The sequence below is a fragment of the Puntigrus tetrazona genome, chromosome 13 (genome assembly GCF_018831695.1).
Source record: "Puntigrus tetrazona isolate hp1 chromosome 13, ASM1883169v1, whole genome shotgun sequence".
Taxonomy (NCBI): domain Eukaryota; kingdom Metazoa; phylum Chordata; class Actinopteri; order Cypriniformes; family Cyprinidae; genus Puntigrus; species Puntigrus tetrazona.
Window position 1 is genome coordinate 15,935,777 of NC_056711.1, and position 24,532 is coordinate 15,960,308.

A 24,532-nucleotide genomic window follows, 5' to 3' on the forward strand; every position below is an offset into this window, starting at 1 on the left:
CATATTGTATTGTTAAAATAGAGTAAAGTTCTTATCTTCTTGTGGTGTCCTTCTCTCTCTCTCTCTCTCTCTCTCTCTCTCTCTCTGTGTGTTTCTAAGATTGTAAAGCTCAGTCTATGATCACTCCAGGTTACTCTTTGAAATAGAGAAACATTTGCAGTAGGTACAAGAGAGAAAGTGTAAATGGCCAGAAATTGCCCAGAAGCATACAACAAAAACTGTTATCATTTTCTTGCCTTTGTAGATGGATATACAGTAGAGTTTGTGTATGTAGCTGAGTCGTGTATGTCCCACCTCAGCAGGAAGACGGGCATGGCAGTTTGACCAACCCATTTGCTGCTATGATAGTGTAGATTTAAAGTCTTACTTCCATACCAGAAGCTTGAAAGTCATAATGCTCTGAGTTTGAGGTATAAGCTCATGGACAAAAGGTATCTCAAACTATGGTCCTGCAGCATGTCTAATGAAAACTCAATAAAACAGTGGGAATTTTAAGTCAGATATGTGTTTTATGTTCAGTGATTATGGAAAACATACCCAGTAGAGATCAGTTTGCATTTCAGACACAGCTTGCTTTGGCCCAGATAAATTTAGCAGTGACCATCAGTAAGGAGCAAAAATGAAATTTGTGTTCCGGGGCATTTTCTGTGCAGCCATCCAACTGAGATATAAACAGATGATGCTGTAGGTGTTTTGTTCACTGATAAAACTTTTACCTAATGAGCCAGCCGCCCTGTAGTGCCATTACAATTCACCATCTGATGTAGACTACACACATAAATAGCACATACTGGCTAAAATCACCAGTTATAGTCTGACTGGCTTCTAGCAGTTTCCTGGAGTCAGGTTTTTATCATGTTGTTTCCTGTCTAAATGGGCTGTATGCATAATAGAAACAAAATAATTTGTGGTCCTTGAGTCATCATACTAATTGGAACCAAATTCTGCCTGACTGCAGCTACCTTTTTAACAACAGGTTTTGGTTAGTTTTGCATAGAATTTTGGATAAATCATCATGAGACCATGCAAGTCAAAAAAAGGTGCCATACAGGAAGTCAGGCTGTATTTTTGCAATACTGTTTGATGTATTCAAATAAAACCAAAACTATACAAATGTCAGCTGTATAAAGGCACTTTGCTGATAGCACCACCATCTGGCCAAAATGTTTAAATCAAGTAATGTTTGTTGTTATTTCTTCATATGCGTGGAAGCAACAATGGATTCAAATCATATTACAGTTTTTCTCCGACGGTTTGGTGCAGATCAGAAATCACAACTAATTGCAAAAAATGTCAAATTCTGACAATGGATGAACATCCAGTGAAATGATCAGGGTCAACAGCCAAGAGGAAGAAGAGCAGCAAGGATGCTTGGAAGGGTACAGAGGCAAAACATTGAGGCAGAAGAGGCCAAGAACATTGGTGCATATCAGATGAAATAAGGGCTATTGTGGACGATTTTGTCAATCATGGCCTTACAATGGCTGAAGGGTGCAGCTAAATATTGGGAGATCGACCATATCCCAAATAATTCAAATATTTCAAAACAGTCTCTTTCTATTAATATCCCACCTTCAGTAATGAGTTAATTTGCACTGTATTTCAGTATAGTAACCGTCACCCAAACTGTCGTCATAGTTTACATCAGGCTATACCAATAGAGTTTGTAAAAATTGTTTTGAGACATGCACATACTTCTTTGCAAATATTAAGGATGATTCGAGAAATGCACCAAAGTGACTGAGAAAACTGTAAGATGCATTACCAAAGCCAGGACTCCTGGATTTTTTGGTGTTCAACAGTTAAAAATTCAATTTTATGAAAAAAAAGTGCAATGTGCAATATGTTCAAAGTGCAAAATAGATAGAAATTGCTCATATTGGCATGACATTTTATATGTGCAATAGCGAAACTACCCTGAAATTTAGAATGTTATGCTTCCAAGTTATGAAGGTTTTTAAGAAGAATCATAGCGCTTGAACATCTTTTGCTAATTTGCTAAAATGTATTATGAATAAATTTATGTTGAACAAATCTGGTGAAACATATATGCTTATATTGTGCCTCTGGGTTGACTAGTCAATTGCTTCTCACAGCTATATTAAATGCTTTTTGTTTTTCAAATGGTGTGAGATAAGAATAGTGCATGATGTTCTTTGCAGTAGTCTGTGAACTGAGACCACAAAATAACAATACTCGCTTTAGTGTGTGTTCACCTGGACCTGATTCCATCTCCATGAAAAAGTGACTGTCAAGACTTTTTGGGGATCTTTTTCTAATTTCTTTGTTTGTTGACACACATTCATTCTTTTTTTCTTCTCCTTGTTGAAATGAATAGGAATTGTCCTTGAGAAGATGTTGTAAAATTCGAAGCGATGGCACAATTTCTCTGGAGAAAGAGCAGAAATGGAAATCTCTGCTGTTTCCTGGATACTGCTGTTTATATTAGTTGCAGTGCAGCCGTGTTTTGAGAATACCTTGCAATCGCATTCGTTCACTCTCCCTGAGGTTTCTGTTGTCTGTCATCTCTCTGGAATGATTCACTGAGGCAGACAGCACTTCAAGAAGACATGCTGCTAAAAGCATGAAACCTGTGGCTCCATCATGCAGTCCTGGTCTATTCTGGACCACAAGACAAAGTGTTCTGGAAATCTCTTTTTTTGTCTTTTTCTTCATTATGTGAAATTGATTAACCTTACAAACTCCATTAAAATAGGAAAAAGTGGGAGTGGATTGAGGCAATGAACACCAAGAAGTTAATAGTATCAGTGTTATCACTCATTTGACGTAACGCTCTTTTCGCGAATGCTGGAATCTTCTTCAGGAAAGGAACATTCATTCTTTTTCATGTTCTTGTTTTCTCTTTAAATTAGAAAGCTTGTGTCCGACACTGTCACCTTTAATATCTGCCTGTATATCATAACAGTGAATCTGTTTTTATGGGGGGAGATGAATCTGTCAGTATAGGGTTGGAAGAGAACGGGTCGTGTCAGGGCAAGTGTGGTAGTGATACGTTTCCTCTCCCTCATGAATAATATTAGCTCATGTGCTATCGGAAAGCATGCTGGGACGTGTGTTGCCTCTGACCACACAGCTTCTATCTCCATGTTAATTGAGAACATCATTTTTATCATTGCTGCTGGGATGAATCTCTGGGTGTTGATGGCCTGCAGGGAAATTCCACTAAATCTCAAAACCTTCTCATATAGTACATATGGCCGGGATATAGCGAAAAAAAATATATTACCATACATTTATGCATGCATTGGAGATTAAAAGGTATACATTTTAAACTAAGGAATAGTTACGCATTGTCAAAAACAAAGATGAAATTTTCTAATATTGCAAAAATATTATATTATATTATTGTCACAATGTGGTTTAGCATGAAGGAGCACTTGACGAGAATATAAAATAAATGAGTTTAATCATACACATATACAGGATAAGTTCCTCGGGCAGGTAGGCAAACGGGCAGACAGGCAGATGAACTAAACCCAGGTAAAACATAGATGAGATCAGACAAACAGAACTGAAACCACAGGACTTAAATACACAACGTAAATACTTAATAAATAAGACACAGGTGAAAACGCTAAGACAATTAACTAAAGTAGGTCACACAGAACACATGGCACACGACAAAAACAACAACACAAAGGAGTCCACGTGTGACAATTATATTATATTATATTATATTATATTATATAAATAATCTAAACATGATAAGATCTAAGAACAGTTTATTATTATTAACTATATATTAGTATTAGTATTATTATTATTAATTACATCAAAAATGTAAATATTTAAATAAATATATACATGCATGTCTTTTTATTTATATTTTGTATAAATTTATATTTATACATTTTTATATTTGTAAAATATACACATTATACACACATATATTATGTAAACCAAAACTTTTATTTTGGATACAATTAATCGCGATTAATCGTTTAACAGCACTAATAATAATAGTAATAATAATAACAACAACAACTATAATATGCAAATTACAGTTATATTAAATGTTAAATATTATTATATAAAAATTTTATACAGCTTTTATTTTATTGTATTTTATTTTAAAATATTGCATATTGTGTTATTATTTTACAGTATACAACAACAAAACATAAGCTCTTAAGGATAGTTTCATATCGTTATAATAGTATTAATATTAGTTATTATTATTATTGTTATTATTATTAGCACATTTCTTCTTAACAGTCTTGAAACATATTATATATTCTTGTTGGCTAATTTCTAGCTAAAATAATAATTATAATAATTATTATTATATCATATGCAAATAATATTATGCGAATATATTTAAAGCATATTATGTTATTATTGTAGTTTGTTTCACATAGTTTATGCGCTTCATTTTTAGTGATTAATGTTTCTTTTTAAAAGGAAAATTGTGAACATGCAGCACATTGCGGAGACCCATACATAGCCCTGATCAGAAATGATATCTGTGTCCAACTGCGGCTATCACTATTTCCTCCGCTGCCTGTAATACATGCATTAATCGGAGGACAGAGGCTATGCTGGGTTTAGTTCAATAGACATTTGATCTGGCTTTAAGGAGGGATTTTGATTCAGGTAAATATGCAGTCAATTTGAAATGCAGTACAAGTAATGTTTGTCTTCATGAACATATGTTGGCGGTTGTGTAGGCGGTTGCTGTTAAGTTGTTGTGTGTATCTGATGAATTCCGATCTGCCACAGGGCTGAATGTCATTACGGTTCCAAACAGGAGCTGATATCGCTCTCTCTCTCTCTTTAATACACAGCAGAGAGTGGGTGTTTTAAACAGTAAAGTCACCGCCTGCATAGCGGCTGTTTTGCACTACATAATAAATAAATCTGCCAGGATTGTCTGTCTCTCCTCCGTGTGGCTCATACCGCTCTTTTTGTTATTTGCTCTCACTCCTATTCTCTTTCTCTTCCTCCAGGCAGAAGAAACTACAGGTGTCAGATAAAAGTCTGAGGTATTTAGCTTAGACCCGATCGAGTCAGGCAGGAGCAAAAACTCAAGTTTTAGCAATAGCTGCTGTGACAGATGCATTGGAGAGAATTCTGTTTATTCTTTGTCGGTTAGTCGTCTGATGAACTTAGATTAACTTCTGCGCATCTACAGACGTGGACAAAATTGTTGGTACTAGGGATGCACCGATACCGATACGGTATCTGGTATCGGCCTCGATACCACATTTTCTAAAGTACTCGTACTCGTTAAAAGTCCCCGATACCGGGACCGATACCACAGTCTGAGAATTGTCTATGTTTGAGCGGCGCGTATGTTAATCTGGCGCCGAGTGCCCGCCAGAGCGGGTAGAAGGCGAGGCGAAACATGTCAGCCGTGTGGAACTATTTCAAAGTGAATGAAGGCGACAAACAAAGGCGGACTGCAAATTGTGCTCAGCGAAATTGTCCAGAGGAGGCTCAAAAGGTAGCGCATTTAACAATTATCGAGTACATTGCACTCTCGGAGGTAGAAAATGTGGGATTCCTGCGTCTCCTTCATGTTCTGGAGCCGCCGCTACATGACTGACACGGAGCTGCCTAAACTACACGACTCCGTGAAAAAAACATATCCACAGCTACTGCAAACCTCCTTTGCGTTTAGTTTCACCACAGATATTTGGACAAGCAGTGTTAGCCCCGTGTCGCTAATTAGCCTAACCTCCCAGTGGATAGAGCGAGAGTTTCACGCCGCAACGAGCCATATTACATGCGAAACAACTCCATGGCTCGCACACCAGCCAGGCTATAGCGCATGTGTTTGAGGAAATGCTCCAGACATGGGGTATACCTAAAACATCAGTACATGTTGTACATGTACATATATTAATTCCTACCTCAGTTGCACTGACTGCCACAGTTCTATGTTGGTGGATGTTGTTAGTTTATTCAAATATTGTGCACTAAATAGCAAAGATGTTTATTAATGCCCCTTGTGTTGTCCAAAGCGGCAGAGTTTACAACAAACTGAAAAAATACTTGAGTTGCACTGTCACTGTTTACATTTTGACAATTATTTATTCTGTAATATGTTGCATACAACATGCTTTTCATTTTAAATAAATGTTCTTAATTTCAAACTAGTCCCTTGTTTTTTTTTTGTTAAATTATATGACTAAAGCTGTTACCTGTAAATTTAAATCATGTTTTTATTAAGTACTCGGTATCGGTATCGGCGAGTACTGAAATGCAAGTACTCGTACTCGTTTTCCAAAAAGTGGTATCGGTGCATCCCTAGTTGGTACCCTTTGGTCAATGAAAGAAAAACTCACAATGGTCACAGAAATAACTTTAATCTGACAAAAGTAATAATAAATAAAATTCTATAAATGTTAACCAATGAAAGTCAGACATTGTTTTTCAACCATGCTTCAACAGAATTATTTAAAAAAATAAACTCATGAAACAGACCTGGACAAAAATGATGGTACCCCTAACTTAATATTTTGTTGCGCAAACCTTTGAGGCAATCACTGCAATCAAACGCTTCCTGTAACTGTCAATGAGACTTCTGCACCTCTCAGCAGGTATTTTGGCCCACTCCTCATGAGCAAACTGCTCCAGTTGTGTCCGGTTTGAAGGGTGCCTTTTCCAGACTGCATGTTTCAGCTCCTTCCAAAGATGCTCAATAGGATTGAGGTCAGGGCTCATAGAAGGCCACTTTACAATAGTCCAATTTTTTCCTCTTAGCCATTCTTGGGTGTTTTTAGCGGTGTGTTTTGGGTCATTGTCCTGTTGCAAGACCCATGACCTGCGACTGAGACCAAGCTTTCTGACACTGGCTAGTACATTTCTCTCTAGAATTCCTTGATAGTCTTGAGATTTCATTGTACCCTGCACAGATTCAAGACACCCTGTGCCAGACGCAGCAAAGCAGCCCCAGAACATAACAGAGCCTCCTCCATGTTTCACAGTAGGGACAGTGTTCTTTTCTTGATATGCTTCATTTTTTCGTCTGTGAACATACAGCTGATGTGCCTTGGCAAAAACTTCGATTTTTGTCTCATCTGTCCACAGGACATTCTCCCAGAAGCTTTGTGGCTTGTCAACATGTAGTTTGGCATATTCCAGTCTTGCTTTTTATGATTCGTTTTCAACAATGGTGTCCTCCTTGGTCGTCTCCCATGTAGTCCACTTTGGCTCAAACAACGACGGATGGTGCGATCTGACACTGATGTTCCTTGAGCATGAAGTTCACCTTGAATCTCTTTAGAAGTCTTTCTAGGCTCTTTTTGTTACCATTCGGATTATCCGTCTCTTAGATTTGTCATCAATTTTCCTCCCAAGTGCCACGTCCAGGAGGTTGGCTACAGTCCCATGGATCTTAAACTTCTGAATAATATGTGCAACTGTAGTCACAGGAACATCTAGTTGCTTGGAGATGGTCTTATAGCCTTTACCTTTAACATGCTTGTCTATAATTTTCTTTCTGATCTCTTGAGACAACTCTTTCCTTTGCTTCCTCTGGTCCATGTCGAGTGTGGTACACACCATATCACCAAACAACACAGTGATTACCTGGAGCCATATATATAGGCCCAATGGCTGATTACAAGGTTGTAGACACCTGTGATGCTAATTAGTGGACACACCTTGAATTAGCATGTCCCTTTGGTCACATTATTTTCAGTGTTTTCTAGGGTACCATCATTTTTGTCCATGCCTGTTTCGTGAGTTTATTTTTTAAAATAATTCTGTTGAAGCATGGTTGAAAAACAATGTCTGACTTTCATTGGTTAACATTTATAGAATTTTTATTTATTATTACTTTTGTCAGATAACAGTTATTTCTGTGACCATTGTGACTTTTTCTTTCATTGACCAAAGGGTACCAACAATTTTGTCCACGTCTGTATATATTTGCGGCTGTATCTGTAGTTAAGAAAAACAGTTTAGAGATACTACACCGTAAATGGAAAGCACGTTGAGAAGTGTTGAGTCAAAGGGTAAGTCAGTTATGTAATCAATCTGCGTAAATACAAAACCATGCTACAGATCTTTCTTGAGCACGATACAGTCAACTCTTTTAAGCAACATTTACCATACGACTTCAGCATGATGCCTCCGATATAACTTGCTGCCGGTCAGACCGATTTGCGGTCTTGAATGAATATTAGCTATCCATTCAGGACAGGCTGCGTGTCTTGACTTGTCAGAGGCGATGGTTTCTAAAAACCTACAGGAACACGAAACAGTCCTCAAGGCTCTGTTGGGGCGCTATCTCTTACTTCCTCTGTTCAGAACAACACACTTTCCTCGGGCTATTTACAACAACCACTTTCGGTAAAACCATCAATATTATCGAGATCGGAAAATATGACTGCATTTTATAAACAGAGCTGTAAAAGGTGTTGTTAGTGATGTATAATTACTTAAGTTTGTCACGGCCGCTGGGGCGTTTTGCATTTTGAAAGGCTGTGATTTTGTCACTACAGACGCTTCCCACATCAGTTTGTTACTGCACGTCGATAAGCACCTTAAAGGGAAAAACATAAAAGTCCGCACACTTTTGTTTCTAAATATACCTGAATTGTACTCGCAGCACAAATGTGCTCGTTGTTATTTTTGTCAAGCACCACTGATATCAGGTGTAGTGTACTGAAGAAGCTGAGGCTGTGGGCAAATCTTTCAACTGGGTGGTTATTTAGGTTTACAAAGGAAATATGAGGAGGTCACATGCATTTCTTGCTACGCGTGAAGGTCGCTTGTTTGACTCAATCGCATCATCACGGTCGCATTTAAAATATTTAAAGGAATAGTTCAGCTAAAATGAAAATTTGCAGAAAACGTGCACATGACATCCACATGAGAAACAATTACAGTCCAATTTGGGCGTTAATCCACAAAACTCAATTAATCTGTAATCATTTAATGTCTTAGGATGTAAAAAGCTGCCTGCTTGTGAAAAAACAAATCTGAGTTCATAACATGAGTTCATAAATCATGATCATACTTTCTCCAGCGAAAAAAAAACATGCCCTGTTGTTCTTTCACATCAAAATAGACATTTCTGTTTCGATTTTGGACTGTTTTGCATGTAAATTGTGGTTGATCTTGATCTACGAATATTTTGCTTCTGATTCAGTGGAGACTGCTTTTTCACATTATAGATAGAGGACTATGTGAACTATTCCTTGAAGACACATAGGCACCATTTACATTCATTTACACTTACCTGACAATCCCCTGAACATTGTCAAATGCACTTTTGTTTGAGCTATGCATTTAATTTGCAACTCTTTCATAACTTTTGATTGCATAAAGAAAAAGGGAAACATTTCAGTGCTCTTAAAACCAGATGTTGTTTTAGCCATTTATTTACTTGTTTTTTTGTCATATGCTTTTAAAATGTCTTTGTTTTAGAGAATACAGCCACAGACTGTTTGGGTATTGTCAATCCCTGCTGGCAAATATTGTCAAATGTACACAATAGTTGAAAATGCAAACAGCACAATTTGACCTTGTGTTTGAGTGTATGCATGTATCCTAGTAAGCTCTTCCGACATCTCTTGCAGTCTTCATAACGGTGTGTCTGTAACATTTAGAAATGGAAGAGGGATAATCAAATAATCGACTGCCTGTGACATTTCCCACCGATTCCACCATGTATTACAATGCATAGAGCAAAAAAAATCAATGAGCAAATATAATAAACATGTCGCCATTCTGTTTCAGCATCTAAAAATGGCATTTTGTTTCTGCGCAGTCTGCTGTACTGTTTAGTTCATTTATTTATTTTACTTTTATAATTTACAATAAACTTAGTATTTACTCATTTACTTAAATTAAGCTGAAACTTAAACTAATGTAATTTCAGAACAAGTTTTTCTTACGAAACAGGCAATGAATTCCTTTATTTCTTTTTACATTTTTTTCAGTGAATGCAATATTTTTTTTCATGTGTTGAATCTGCATTCATCTTTATCTCAAAAAACAAACAGTTGTGATTAACAATTTAATTGTCTGTTTTGTTCATATCACCTAGAGTGCGAGATTAATAATATTTAAGCTTGCACTCTAGGCGACGTGAAGAAAATAAATGTAGAATTTGACAAAAACATTTCCTTATTAGCTCATATATTATACATAATTATTGCTGCTGTTATGGGTAAAAATTACTCCAAAAATTAAAAAAATATGACAGCCAAAAACTTGAATGTAATAAACACAAGTACTGCCAAATGGAAACCATAAAGGTACGCAGCAGTCATGTGACTAAACATTTACAAAAATTGCAGCATAGACAGCTGGGTATTTCATCATGAAAGTGCGGACTCGAAGAAGGGATGCAAGAACTGAAGACTGCATTCCTCAAAGCGAGAGCATTTTTGGAAAGTGTATCTTGAAGACGCTCACATGAGTTGTCAACAGCTGTCTATGAAAAAGGAGAGAGATACTGTATGATATTAAAAAAATTCAATGTTACACCTGAGAGGGCCAGACTGCCGTCAAAGTGAAACAGGTTTCGAGTGTATTATAGCCATCACTAAAGCAATAAAAACAAGCTGACATTGATGTATGTGAAAGTGACTTTTTGGAAATAATGGCTTGTTTTGTCAAAATGGGTTTATTATTGATTTGCATTCACAGAAAAAAAACACTGAAGTGCATCAGAGAGAAAAGTTCCAGCAGTGATGAAAAATAATCATAAAACACTGAAGCATAAATAAACAGTGAGCTGTTGTGTCTGAATACAACCACTGACTCACCTCATGCAGGGGAATTCATCTGAATTTATGATGGGCTCCAATCTTTTAATAGACTCTGATAACAACAGTAAATAAACAGCCTTTCAAAATACACTAACTTGACACACGAGTTATTTATTGTACGAAGTGTAAATACATCCATTATTTATCACACTAAGACACAACCTGAGCCTAAGAACCACAGCGTCTTGGAGAACAAAATCAACATTTCATGATCAGCTCATGCTGCATAAAAAGCTTCGGGTGTTGATGATTAGGAAATTGCGTTCACAAACCGACTGCGTGTTTTCTGATGTGTGTTTCAGCTGTCACCAGTGTGAAGTTATGGGCCATCGACAGACAGTGTTTCCAGACCATTATGATGAGGACAGGACTCATCAAACATGCAGAGTACATGGAGTTATTGAAAAGGTGAGCAGCTGTCTTGTTATGGAAGTGCATCCCTTTCTTTATCGTCTTTATCATCTTAATTTGCATAATGGCACCCAGAGAAGAAAGCATGGGACATATTTTACATATTAAAGACAGAATTCTGCATTGTTGGGCTCCCGAACCAAACTGGATGAAAGAAGTCTTCATCAAAGACTTTAAAGACACTGAGGCAGAACAGACGGATTTCTTGGAAGATTCTGCAATTCATTGCCAGAGATACTCTCTATAGCTCCCGATCTCCTTCCTCTCCCCCTTTCATGATCTCTCTCTCTCTATCTTAGTCTCTGCGTCTTATGTATTAACATGGGAAAAATGAATAGTAATGCAATCGTTTTTAATGAATCATCTAATGTGGTTTCATCTAATGTTAATGATATTACCCCATCCCTGCTGCTGTATTTATTATGTGAATAATTAGACCTAATTTTGTCAATTACGCTTTGAACTAACAGCCGTTAAAAAACAAAAGCGGAGTGCATGTGAAAGCATTAGACACTGAGATTAACTTGTGCATTTTACGGATCTGGTCCATAGATTTCTGGTCCATCCTATTTCTTATTTAGTCCTGCTCTAATCCAGACACTTATTATGTAACAATGTGCATGTTTGTGTGATTCCACGATATATTATCTATATATGATATATGATATATTCCATCAGTTAATCCGCACGTCATGATTTATTATCACCACTTCTTTATAAAATAATTATAATAATAATTTATAAATAATAAAAAGAATTAAAAAATCATGCATTCTAATTTTCACTTTTTTGTGGCATTACAGGTATTTTAAAACATAATATTTTTTGATCACATGGGTTAAATAGCACCAAGTTTCTCTGGTAAAAACTAAAAATCATTTACTCATTCTTGGCACAAAGTTCAAGAATAATGATAATTGCTGCAAATGCTGTTATTATCCATTTTTGTATAACCTTCAAACCCTTAACATTTTAAATGTAACATGATTGGCACAAATGTAACATAATTGAAAGATGAAAGTTTTGGATTATTAAGATGTTTTTACATTTTCATTTCTTGATGATTTTATAACAATCTTTGTTACAGTCTATAAACAACACATATAAAGTAAAAATATATTTACATTTAGTCATTTTGCAGACGCTTTTATCCAAAGCGACTTACAATTGAGAGTACAAAATATATATTATTATTATTATTATTTGTAAAGTGTAATATCAGTTGGTACTTTGCAAGTAATTAATCACAATCAATGAATATTGTGTAAATGCGTCCCTCAATCCCTTTAATCTCAGAGGGGAAACTATGATTACTTAAAAGTTCGTTGGCAGCCTTTGCAAACTAAATGATAAAGAAAATAAGATCCTGTCACTTTCAGACCAAATATTAGCTCAGAATGGCCTGTGTGTATTCGTAACACCTTTAGGTTTCTCTGCTGCAGTCTCGCACTGCACTGTAATAGGAGACTTTAATGGACTCTTGAATATTTTATGGCATGTAAAATATTTATGCAGGAGCAGTTATTGATGTATGATCATCTCATGACACGTGGCAGTGAAACATGGACGCGGCCCGTCCCTTTTAATGTGTGTGCGTTTGCTAATGCAACAGACAAAGATGCCCAGATCTCATCAGGGACAATCCAGGGTCCCTCAGGACAGCACATCAGTCGCTCTCTCCTAAACATGATTCATTTAGATTTAGATAAATTACAGCTTTTATTGCGTAATGCAGATAATGCCTTGGCTTTGTGGCAAATTAGCTCAGCGTATACAGATTAGCCAGACGCAAACCTTTTCCTCCATTACGCAACACATGTCCAGATATGTTTAGAAATGTTGTATCATGGTGATTGAGAGATATTATTGTTGTTTCCGTGGCAGAGAGCAGCTCTGGGTTTATTTCAATATATGATGGTGACCAGCTGTTTCTACCTTATCAGGTCAGACTAAAAATTCAGTACGGTGAGAATAAGTACGGAGGATAATAATGAAATACTTACTGTGTTATTTTGAAGGATTAAACACTGAAGTTGCATAATATTAACAAACACCACACGTTTACAGATGCGATCGTTTCATTTTAACAATGCAATGACGTGAGTTGTCTCTCATTGACAGTGTCCTGACGTTCCGGGGTCTTCCTGAAGAAATACTGAGCAAGCTGGCTGATGTCCTTGAGGAGGTTAGAGATCTGTCTGATCCTTAAGCAAACACAGCTCTTAATAAATCTAAGCTTTTATATCTACGTGCACTGATCTCTCAGCATACAAGCACCACTTTAGCTTATAGCTTATTTACTTGTAAGCTAATATTAGAGGAATCCAAAGATTTATTTAAATATCGTTTTATTTAAAGATTTGACATGGAACTTCGCAAACATTCTCATTATGTTTGTTCAAATTAACAAAATGTAGCATGTTGCATTATTTTACTAAAGTATAATATTTTGAATATGTTGTATATGCAATAGTTGAATACAAAGAATTTGAATAGGAAGAAAGTCAGTATACTCTCTTTGGAAGTTGCTTTGTTTTTTAAAAAAAATGTGTTTAATTCCCAAAAAATGGCAGTATAGGCAGTGAAAGGTTATACTATACATTTTTTAATGAAAATTTGAATGACTTTTTATTTTTTTATTGTCCTTTTTTAACTTCAGCTTAATTATTTATTAGTACTTCAAATTTTAATTATTTCAGTTGGCTACTAGGTCAACATTTTACATTTTGCTTTAAGTTTTAAAATTTCAGTTACCAAGAACAACCTTTAATAGTTTTATTTGCTTTTTTCCTTTAAAATACAAAACTTTTAAATGGGAAAAGATGACTTTTGGTCAGCAGAAGGGTGTATTTAAGGCATCTGTAGGCTGGGGCTAGTCCTCTCCTGTTAACTAGGCAAGCATTGACATATTGGTTGAGACAAATTGAGGAGAAAAACCTGTCCTAATCTCGTGCCTTTGGTAGAGCAACATGTTCAGAAAATTCCTTTGACAAACAGAGCAATGTTTAAAAAAAAAAAAACACTTCAGAAACACTTGTTTTTGCACATGACAGGGATAAAGTATTTAGAAAAAAAATACAACATTTTATAAAAATACCTGCCAAGAAAATGTAATGCATTTTTAATAAAATATGTTGTTTTATTCACTTTTAAACCTGGAAATGTAAAAAAAAAAAAAAATCAGATTCCATCAGGTACTTTTTATCAGCAAGAAAGAGTTGTTTAAACTCTCTCACCCTAAATAAGATGGAGAATAACCGGTTCTCAGACAGCCAACATATGAGGTCCACTTTGCACAGAGCATCAAATGAGCAAAATCAATGTTTTATCCAAAAATAGCATGAAAAGATGAGCCGTAGATGTTGTGAATGTCTTAGTCATCAGTCAGTCTATCATTCAGGTCCACAGCACCTCTCTTCACCTCGTCAGCATACGACATTTATCACTGGGGAGTGAGTGATGGAGACCCACAGCTCCCTGTGTTTAGGGGTGAAAGGTTGTTGTTTTCCATTCTTTGTGGATTTGTTGATAGCCTTGCAGTAGCTGTGATTCGCCTTTGTGATAAAACATGATTTACAGCCTCATAACACAACAACGCTGAAATCGGTTTGGCTCTTATTATTAATTAAATTTATGTATGATGTGTCTAATGCAGACACTATCAGATTTGTACTGTTTAGACAGAAACACTGACAGCGTTGTAAGCAAAGTGGATTGAGTGGATTCAGCTCTGTTTCTGACATACACATTTTAATGTTGTTTTTTGGTACATTATATCTACTTTAATATAATGTAATATTTTATGTGTTTATGTTGCTTGCCATTTTTTTGCATTATTTGTATACTATTGTAGTATTAATGTTTTGAAATAGGTTACATTTTTATATTTCGTATAGGTTACACTTTTTTGCTATTCTTGTTTTTCTAGCATTTAAAAAATTGTTATTTAGCTTCAAACTTTTTTCAGTTATTTGTCAAGCCAACATATTTCATTTAGAACTTTCCAATATTTTGTTGCAGGTTTTTTTTTTTTTAGGTCCAACAGTTATTTTAATAGCTTTTAGTTAACAATAACGACACTGTTGCTTGCCAACGTTTTCATTTCCATCAAAACACAGAGCTGCTTTTATTAATTGCATCTACCAGCAGGGGTTAGCTGGTTCACGCTAACCAGGCATGTAGTTAATCTGTGATACTTGTACTAATAAAACAGAAAGAAAAGAGAGAAACAAAAGACAAAACGTGAGTATTTAATGTCGCTGTGAGCTCTGTCATTAAATTATCTTGCCTGTCAATCATGATTTCACAGTGAATATTAAAATTCAGGACAAACTCTTATTCCACATTTTGTAACGTGATTTGTTAAATAAATGTGCAGAGTGCAAGGGAGTCTCTTCCGCTAATAATTGACCTTGAAAGAGACTGAAATTTGCTGAAGCTTTTTAAACTTAAATGTTAATTTTGCATGTGTAATTATGTTGGAGGCTCTGGGGAATAAAAGTCTGGAATCTTTCCTTCCATCATTACCTTCGTGGTCACCTATATTCATTAATTGCACATAGTCTAGCTGCCTGAATTTAGAGTGCAGATATATCGAGATCTTAACAGTACTGAACTTGAGTGCTTTCCATTGGGGAGTATTCACAGACTAGCTACAACAGTATTAAAAAAGCATTTTAACAATTAAGCTACACCTAAACAATTTATGCACATCAAATCAAGTTGCATTTATTTACAATTTAATCAAGTGTAAAAAAAAGTTAAATGTTATGTGCATGTTATTTGCCCATTGTGTTTATGTTATGGTATCAAATAAAATGTAATTGAAAATCCAAAACAGGCCAAAAAAATTCCATCATATATAGCAATCAATATAGAGAGAGAGTTTACTTTACTTTTATTCATATTATTAACTAAAACTCTAAATACAGGAAATGCTGTTAAATGATTCATTGCAATGAATCGTATCTAAAATAATAGTTACATAATATATGTGTACTGTAGTTATTATGTTTAAATACACACACATACAGTATATATTTAAAAAATATACATTAATATAATTTTATATTGAAATTATATATTAATTGTAACTTAAAAAAAAAAAAAAAAATATATATATATATATATATATATATATATTTTTTTTTATATATATATATATAGTTAAATTTACACTTTTAAGTATATAAATCATCTTAGTATTTGTTGCTCTGAATTAATAGTTGTTGTTTTTTTTAATTTATGATCATTTTTGAAAAGTAAATGAAAAAATTGTCTTCCTGTCACTGCAGCTGTTTTGTTGGAGGTCAGACTCTATGTGACGCTGGAACAAACTGTTTGCTTGTGTCAGTCTTTATGGGCTCCGGTTTCCTATCTGCTGGTCATATCTGATTTCAGACCAATGCGTCTGGAGGTCAAGGTCATAGATAGCCAACCAAGGGTCAGAAAGATGTTGTGCTTCCTCTTTTCCTCTTTTCCATTTAGAAACCTGCCGGGTCTTGTGTCTGCACATCCTCTATTCATACCCTCTTGGTAGAAAGTGTCACCCGTATTTTTCTCCATCATCTGTTTCCATATCATCTTCACATTCTCAATTTTCTCTCTCTTGCAGACCCACTATGAGGATGGCGACTACATCATTCGCCAAGGGGCAAGAGGAGACACATTCTTCATTATCAGTAAAGGAAAGGTAAGTCTATTTCAGTGCAAAGGACAAGCAGTGATGCTGTGAAGATGATCCCATTGTAATATCTCTTCCTCTTGTTCTCACCTCCCCAGGTGACAATGACTCGGGAGGACTGTCCGGGTCAGGAGCCCGTCTATTTGCGTTCTATGGGGAAAGGAGACTCGTTTGGGGAAAAAGCCCTACAGGGGTGAGATTGTATTAATGGCTGTTAAAAGTCAGATTTAATGCCAAATTTAAACTCTCAATGGATATTTGGAGGCACATCCAAGATGGTTTCTTATAACCTGTCAAGGTTTTATAAAATTCACGTATGCATGAAGAACAAAAAGTCTACTTTTCGGACTGGTTTTTGTTTTTAAAAATTATTTTCTTTTTTCTCCAAAAACATCATTTAATGCAGAAAATCTCATTTTTGTTACTTTTGCTTAAAAATATATTTGTAACAATAACAATCACTTTTGAGAAAAAAAAAACTTAATGCATTATAATCTTCATTTAAAATATAATAATGTTATAATAAAAATAATAAAAACCTAGGAAGGTTTTTGTGAGATCTTAGTTTTTAATGGATGTGGTGCCATCTTGTGGCTGCTTATAGAAGCACTCTTGGAATTGTAAGAAGTCTTGGAATCATAAACTGTTTAGAGTGGCTGCACTGGCATAGCAAACACATGACATTACACTCAGACGATCTTAAAAAGCACTGTCCGCTCACTGTCTCTTATGACTGAGTAAAAACAGGTTTATTCAGGAGGTATATTAAACAAAATCTTGCTCATCGGGCATCCCGAGTTTGAGTCCTGGCTTATGGACCATTTCTGTCCCTCCTATCTTTCTCCCACTTCACTTCTTGTCAACTAACTGTCCTTAATAATACAAAGTTCCTGTTTTGAAGGATTAGGGGTATGTATAATATGAGGTATGTAATTATAGAACAGTCAGACATCAACAGTCTATTCTGTTCTGTTCTATTGTATTCTGGAAAGCAATGGTTCACCCAAAAATCTACTTTACTTTACAAAAATGTAAAACCTGCTTACTTACACTATGCTGTATGACCCTCTTTCTTTTTTCAGTCCACGAATTAAGAAAATAATTTTTATCAATATAATTTATATAAAATGTCCAGCTCATGCTCGTCCATACAAAATATGTGAAAAAGCTAGTCACTAGTTAATAAATCATAATACTAGGAAACCTAAAAATTATACATATGCTTTGATCAAAGTGGGTTCTTGAATTTATATCTGTCAAGAAATATTCACCTCAAAAAAGAAAGTACATGCATACTTGTATACTTTTTAGTGGTGTTTTGATAGATCTGATTTTTCTTGCACTTGTTGCTTCTGAAATGCTGCTGTAATACGGTCTCATGGATGTGCAGTCACGACCACTATTATTCTCTAAATAATAGTAAATAATGATCAGTTTTTCACCAACCCTTATGACGTGCCCTCGTAACACTCGGAAAATAGGGCACAAGTCACGTGAGATCAATTCTGTCGTGCAGTACAGTTGTATTTTTTTCTTAAAAGTTTAAAGGTGGTTGCTCCCATTATATGGATGAGCATGAACAGGATTTTTATTTACTATTTTATTGTGGTCTAAAAAAAATTATGATATTTCAACATTGACAGAGTAATTTAATAATGACTTCACTTTTCGTTTTTGGATGAAAAATCCCTTAAAATTGATTCATTTCTATTCTTTTGTCTTCATGTTCATCACGTTCTTTTCTGTTCGGTTTTGTTCTATTTAAGTGTGCTTTATTCTATTCTTTTTCTGTAGTGGTGTCTGGTTTAAGGGGACTGTTTACCCTGATTATAATCCTGCGTTTGGTTGTGTTACTAGGAAACAGTGATCCTGAGAGCATGTTGATATGCTCCGTTGTGTATCAGGTGTCCTGCTCGGCAGTCTTCTGATGCGAGCTGTGAGGTTGTGATCGGAGGTGAAATATAGGCCAGGACATTGTACGCGGTCAGTCCGATTCCTCAGAGATCAATTAAACGCTGTCCCGTTAGAGCTCACGCTGTGCCCTTGTGTACGCAGAAACCTTGTGCAGTTGGCTCGCGCTTTACGGAGATCATTAACAGTGTCCAGAACTTCATAAAAAAATCTCTTGATCCTGGGATTAAATTCATGCGTGCGTCTATGTGCATTCTGAAGCATTTGACACCTGATTGGTTCACAGACACGTTTGGCAGCTCTGATGGTGTCGGTTTTTCATGCTGTGTTTTCTCAAGCACGTGAATGTGTCCCCAGCACACTGACCCACACTCCTGGGATAGTTCCTCCAAAAATGAAAATTCTGTCATTATTTATATTATTATGACATTCTAAACTCATGTGACTTTTTCTTAGAAAAAATATTTGTTATAGACTAAAAATAAATGTGACTCGTGATGAAAAAAGATGAGACATAAAATGTAGTTTAAAAATATTTTATCCAAATTATATATATTTTATTCAGTAAAAAAAAAGGAAAAAAATATAGAGAGTTTTATAAAGTTTTCATATTGGGTTGCCAAAAAATTCCATCAAAAACCTTCAAACTGAAATAAATCCTAACATTGATCGCATTTATATTTTGTTTGCGATTTTACTGTAAGTGCTGAATAAATGCACTTACACGACCTCTGTGTTGTTTTAAGGGAAAACCATAAGTGTGATTCGGCATCATTGGAATTAATATGTGGAATGTCAGTGTTTTAGCTTTTGATTTTGACCAGTTTTCATAATGTGGAAATTGATCATTTATATGATGAGGTAAAATAAGTGTATAAAGCCCCATTCACACCAAGCATGACAACGATAAGGATAACTATAAATATAAAGATATTAGTGTTCTTGAGCTCTCGAGGACAAGATAGAATCTGATTGGCTGTTCATGTTTGAATCATTCATCAGCTGAAAAAATTGTTCTAAAAATTCATCAGCTATATCGTTTCTCTGTGCCTTTATTATTATATTTGTGGTGTGGATGCTGCATTATCTTTATAGTTATCCTGCTTGGTTGGTACAGTGAAAAATATTTGTGATTATCTATTTAACTATTGGGGAGCATGACACATAGTTTTCTTGGACTAAAACTAGGTTAAAATTCACAGATCTTTAGTCTAATAAAACTAGACGAAACAAAAACAGTACTGGTTGACTAAACATATTTCATATTTCACACAGGACTCGAGACTAAATTTAAAAACTATAGTTTGGCTCCAGAACAAAAAAAACCCACACTGTACAATTATGTAAATTAAGGTGCTTTTTTTAAGGTGCGTTCTGCAAAAATATCTTGTGTTTCAAGGAAAAATGAAATTTATATGGGTCTAGAACGTCATTGAAAGTGAATAAATGATGACAGAGTTTCCTCCTCTCCTCTGTCTTTGGGTTTAGTAATATTGCGCAGCAGCTGTGACCTTTGCAGTAGCGTTATTGTGTATTTGTGCTGTGACAGCTTTAGAGCCGATGTGTTGTGAAGAATTCTCACCTCTGCGAGTACAAGTGTGTTTCGTTGGAAATGGATCCAGTGTGTGTGTGTGTGTGTGTGTGTGTGTGGGGTCTGGCAGTATTTGCAGGTTGGAAACAGGAGCAGTCTCTGCGCGTGCATGTGTGTTTGGGTGTTCGTTTACCGTTTAGTGTCCAGCCCTTTTTGCTTTCAGAGAGCCGTGTGTGTGAGAGCTCTTCCTCCGGACAGTACTGCCAATGATGGGACAGATGTCACATAGTGATTGTTTTAGTGTAAATAGAAGCTTAGCGTACTGTAGTAGTGTATGCACGCGTATAGCAGTGCTCAGGTCAGACGGTAAGTGAAAAGGCAAAGCATCATGAGGTCAGAGTGGGATTCAGACCCTGATGACTGCGACTGGGGTGACAGTGAGGAAGAGGACAATCAGCAAACTCTGAGGCACGCTGACTTCATTCTTCCATCACAGATGAAACTGATACATTTTGATATTTTATAACAATTACAGTAACTTATTATTAAGTCACAATTCATTTTAATTTTGCGAACTAATATAGATTGTGCATGCACAGTTGATTCTAAATGTATATTTATATGCGTGTTTGTTTGTTTTTTTATTTTAATTATTTGTGTTTGATGTGTTTTATTGCTATAAATGTTAATATTTGGGATTTGAGATTTAGGATACTTCTAATACTAGCTTTAATATTTCAGTTAATTTTAACATATATTTTATCTGTAATTATTGCAATGGTATTAGACTTTTATTTAAACATTCAAAATATTTGACAGTATATTATTGCAGTTGTAATATTTACAGTAATATATTTCCATTTATAATATCTTTGCAATTATATATGTACTTTTGCATTATCCCGATTAACATTCTTGTGTCTGTCTCTGTATATATCTGTGAACGCATCTGTGTTTTTTTGAACAGGGAGGACATCAGAACAGCTAACGTCATCGCAGCAGAGTCTGTCACCTGCCTCGTGATTGACAGAGAGTGAGTATATGTCATGTTTATCCTCTAGCAAGAGTCTCTTTATACGCCGCTTAAAACCGTCACCGACATTCCAGCAGAAGCAGTTCAGTCCAGGTCTTCCAGTTCATTGAATATCTGCGGATTTTACACTTGTCTTTCTATTTGTGTGTGTGCGAGTGGAACACAAAATCTGTGGGTTTGAAGTGCTTATCTGCTCCCTTATAGAACTCAATAAATCAAGCTCAACCTAAATAGCTAAAGCATCACGTGTGTCAATAAGCTGGAAAGAGTGAGACAGAGAGAGAGAGAAGCGCATATGTGCCCTCAGGCGGGGAAAACTCTCTTTCCTCTCTGACTGAGACTCGAACCATCAGCCATCTGTGTGACAGCTGATTACGGTGCATTCAGTCTGATCTATTTCATTTAGATATAAAAGTTTCACTATACATTAGTAGTGACTTGCTAAATTAAGAAAGAGACATGAAATAATCATTTCGAGTCATTTGAGGATAGCCGTTTACATGAGTTCATTCTCAAAAGATAAATGGCAGTTTTGTGCTGATATATTTACTGAACAGATGTGTGTTTGTGATAAAGCTTCAGTCCTTCTGAATATGCTGTTTGTGTCATTTTTTAGCTCATACAAACACCTGATTGGAGGTCTGGAAGACGTATCTAACAAAGGCAGTGAAGACGCAGAGGCAAAAGCAAAGTAGGTGAAATCTTCTCTGAAGATGTCATTATTATATTTTCTTCCCCCAGGTCCATTTACAGTTGAATAATTTTTCATATTACTTTCATAACTACATAGAGAATTTCTCTTTTTATGATATGAAATAATACTAACAAAAGCGTGTTGATCAAGTTAGCGATGTCATGTCCAAATCTAGAATCTGAGGCATATTGCACAGAAAAATTGCTCCACTAATCTGTTAGCTTTTTTACAATTTCTGAATGCGAACCGGGTTTATCAGTTGGCTTCCAAGCTGTTATGGTAATCACTGCATTTGCCAGTTTGTTCAAGGCATTACGTTTCTGAAAAGATATTCAGTTTTGTTTTTTGTTGAGTTTTGTTGGAAACACAAGATGTTGTTGAGGAGAGGGTTCTGCTAAGATTGTGCTCCGTAAGATACTTCAGGATTTTTGAAAGCATCAGGACTGCATTTATTTGAATTGAAAATACAGCCAAAAATTGTTTTAAACGTAATTAAAGTGATGTTTTCAATCTTAATGTATTTTAAAATGTAATGTACTCCAGTCTTCAGTGTCACACGATCCTTCAGAAATCATTTCAAAGGAATGAAATCAAATCAAGATTGGATGCAGAAGAAACATTTACTTACATTTACATTTAGTCATTAACAGACACTTTTATCCAAATTGACTTATGCAGGACACATAGTAAGGATTTCATTTTATTTTTAAATTTTTTTGTTATATAATAAATAATAAAACGAAAAAATAATAGAGAGAGGCCTTTTTGCTTTTGCTAATTTTATGATAAATACAGAGAAAACCGATATAATACAAAAAGATTTAAAACTATTTTTTTTAGAAAATAAGAAGTGAATGAATAGAAAGTCTAAAAGAGAAGGTTTTTTAAATATATAATTAGAATACAAAAGGCTAGAAATAGGTCAAATAAAGATGTTTTTTATCATTTATTATTGTTAGCAGTCTTAAAAACACTATTTAATATTTTTGTAAAAACCTTGATGCAATTTTGATACATTATACTTTACATACTTTTCATTCTATTCTTTGAATAGAACGTTCAAAATAATAACATTTATCTGAAATATAAATCTTTTGTAACGCTCCAAATTTCATTCCTGTCACTTTTTATCAATTCAATGCCTCCTTAATAGTGCATAAAATAAAGAATAAATGAATAACTGTTACCGACCCCAGACTTGTCAGCTGGAGCCTATGTCTGATTAGGCTGGTATTATTAAAATGCAAAAGCAACAATGGCAGCGACAATGCAGTTGTCAAAGGGTATCTCAAGGATGTTTACTGTAACCCTAGAGCTGTAAAGCAAAAAAAGGCTGTACTAGCATGCAGAAGACATGTTATATAAGAACTAGCAACTGTTCATGATCTGAAGAAACATGATGAGAAAGCGATGCAATCATTGTGCGGCGATGAGAAAATAATCCGCTCAGAGAAATGTGAAACCTTATCACATTTCACACAGAGAATATTAGACACTGAGAGAGAGAGAGAGAGGATTCTGGGAGAGTTCAGAAACTCATTTCCCACTTCAAAAATCCCTTCTGTGTCATATCTGAACCAAAATAGAAACTTTCCCTCCTCTTATCTGCTCATCTGCAATGAAAATGAGCTCTGATGAATAATGAAGAGGTGTCTGTAGCCTGTGTGACTGTCATAGATTAAAGCTTATTAAGACGCATCTACAGCTGTCACCTCCTGCACCGCGTCCCCCGTGATCCAAACTACAAACCTGTAAATAAATCTCCAGCTGCCACGCTGACACATAGAGAACGCTCTAATGAGAAGTATGTGCAGCTCTCCTGCACTTGCAAAAATATTGACTGTTATTAAGTTTTGAACACATATATATGAAGAGTTTAGCACGGTTATATTTGTAGCAACAATACATTACAACAAAAATCATTAGGATATTAGGTAATGATGCCGTGAAAATATTTAGTCAATTTCCTACCTTTAAATATACCAAAGCTTAATTTTTTTTAATCATAATATTATTACATATATTTGGACAGCTTGTCAATGTTATTGTTATTATTTTTTTGAATACTCAGATTGCAGATTTTCAGATAACTGTATCTCTGACAAACTGTCTTATCCTATCAAATAACACATCAACGAAATGCTTATTATTCAGCTTTCATATTATATTTAAATCTCAGTTTCAAAAAAATTACTTTTGTTTTCGTTGTCCAGGGTCACACACACACACACACACACACACACACACACACACACATATATATATATATATATATATATATATATATATATATATATATATATATATATACAGATATATACAGATATATATATATACAGATATATATATATATATATATATATATATATATATATATATATATATGGGCAGTAATGCACAATTGATATCAAGCTATACAAAAGACAAAATATCACAAAATTTGTTAAAATATTTATTAGTTTACTTTTAGAAATACTTATGAAAAATTTATTATAATATATATATATATATATATATATAT

At 35.0% G+C, this 24,532-nt stretch overlaps 1 protein-coding gene across 3 annotated transcripts in view; it reads left to right on the forward strand.

The window, feature by feature from the left end:
* The window catches only part of prkg1a (protein kinase cGMP-dependent 1a), a 49,994-nt gene that overhangs the window by 18,945 nt on the left and 6,517 nt on the right, over positions 1 to 24,532 (forward strand). For 2 of the 3 annotated variants that reach the window (XM_043256055.1, XM_043256054.1), the window contains exons 4-9: positions 11,051 to 11,156; positions 13,281 to 13,344; positions 16,774 to 16,851; positions 16,941 to 17,035; positions 21,252 to 21,317; positions 21,934 to 22,008. In XM_043256055.1, the coding sequence (XP_043111990.1) occupies positions 11,051 to 11,156; positions 13,281 to 13,344; positions 16,774 to 16,851; positions 16,941 to 17,035; positions 21,252 to 21,317; positions 21,934 to 22,008 (484 nt within the window). Of the gene's footprint in view, positions 1 to 11,050; positions 11,157 to 13,280; positions 13,345 to 16,773; positions 16,852 to 16,940; positions 17,036 to 17,091; positions 20,753 to 21,251; positions 21,318 to 21,933; positions 22,009 to 24,532 lie in introns of those variants that run through there. The other variant, XM_043256056.1, reaches the window with a different exon arrangement.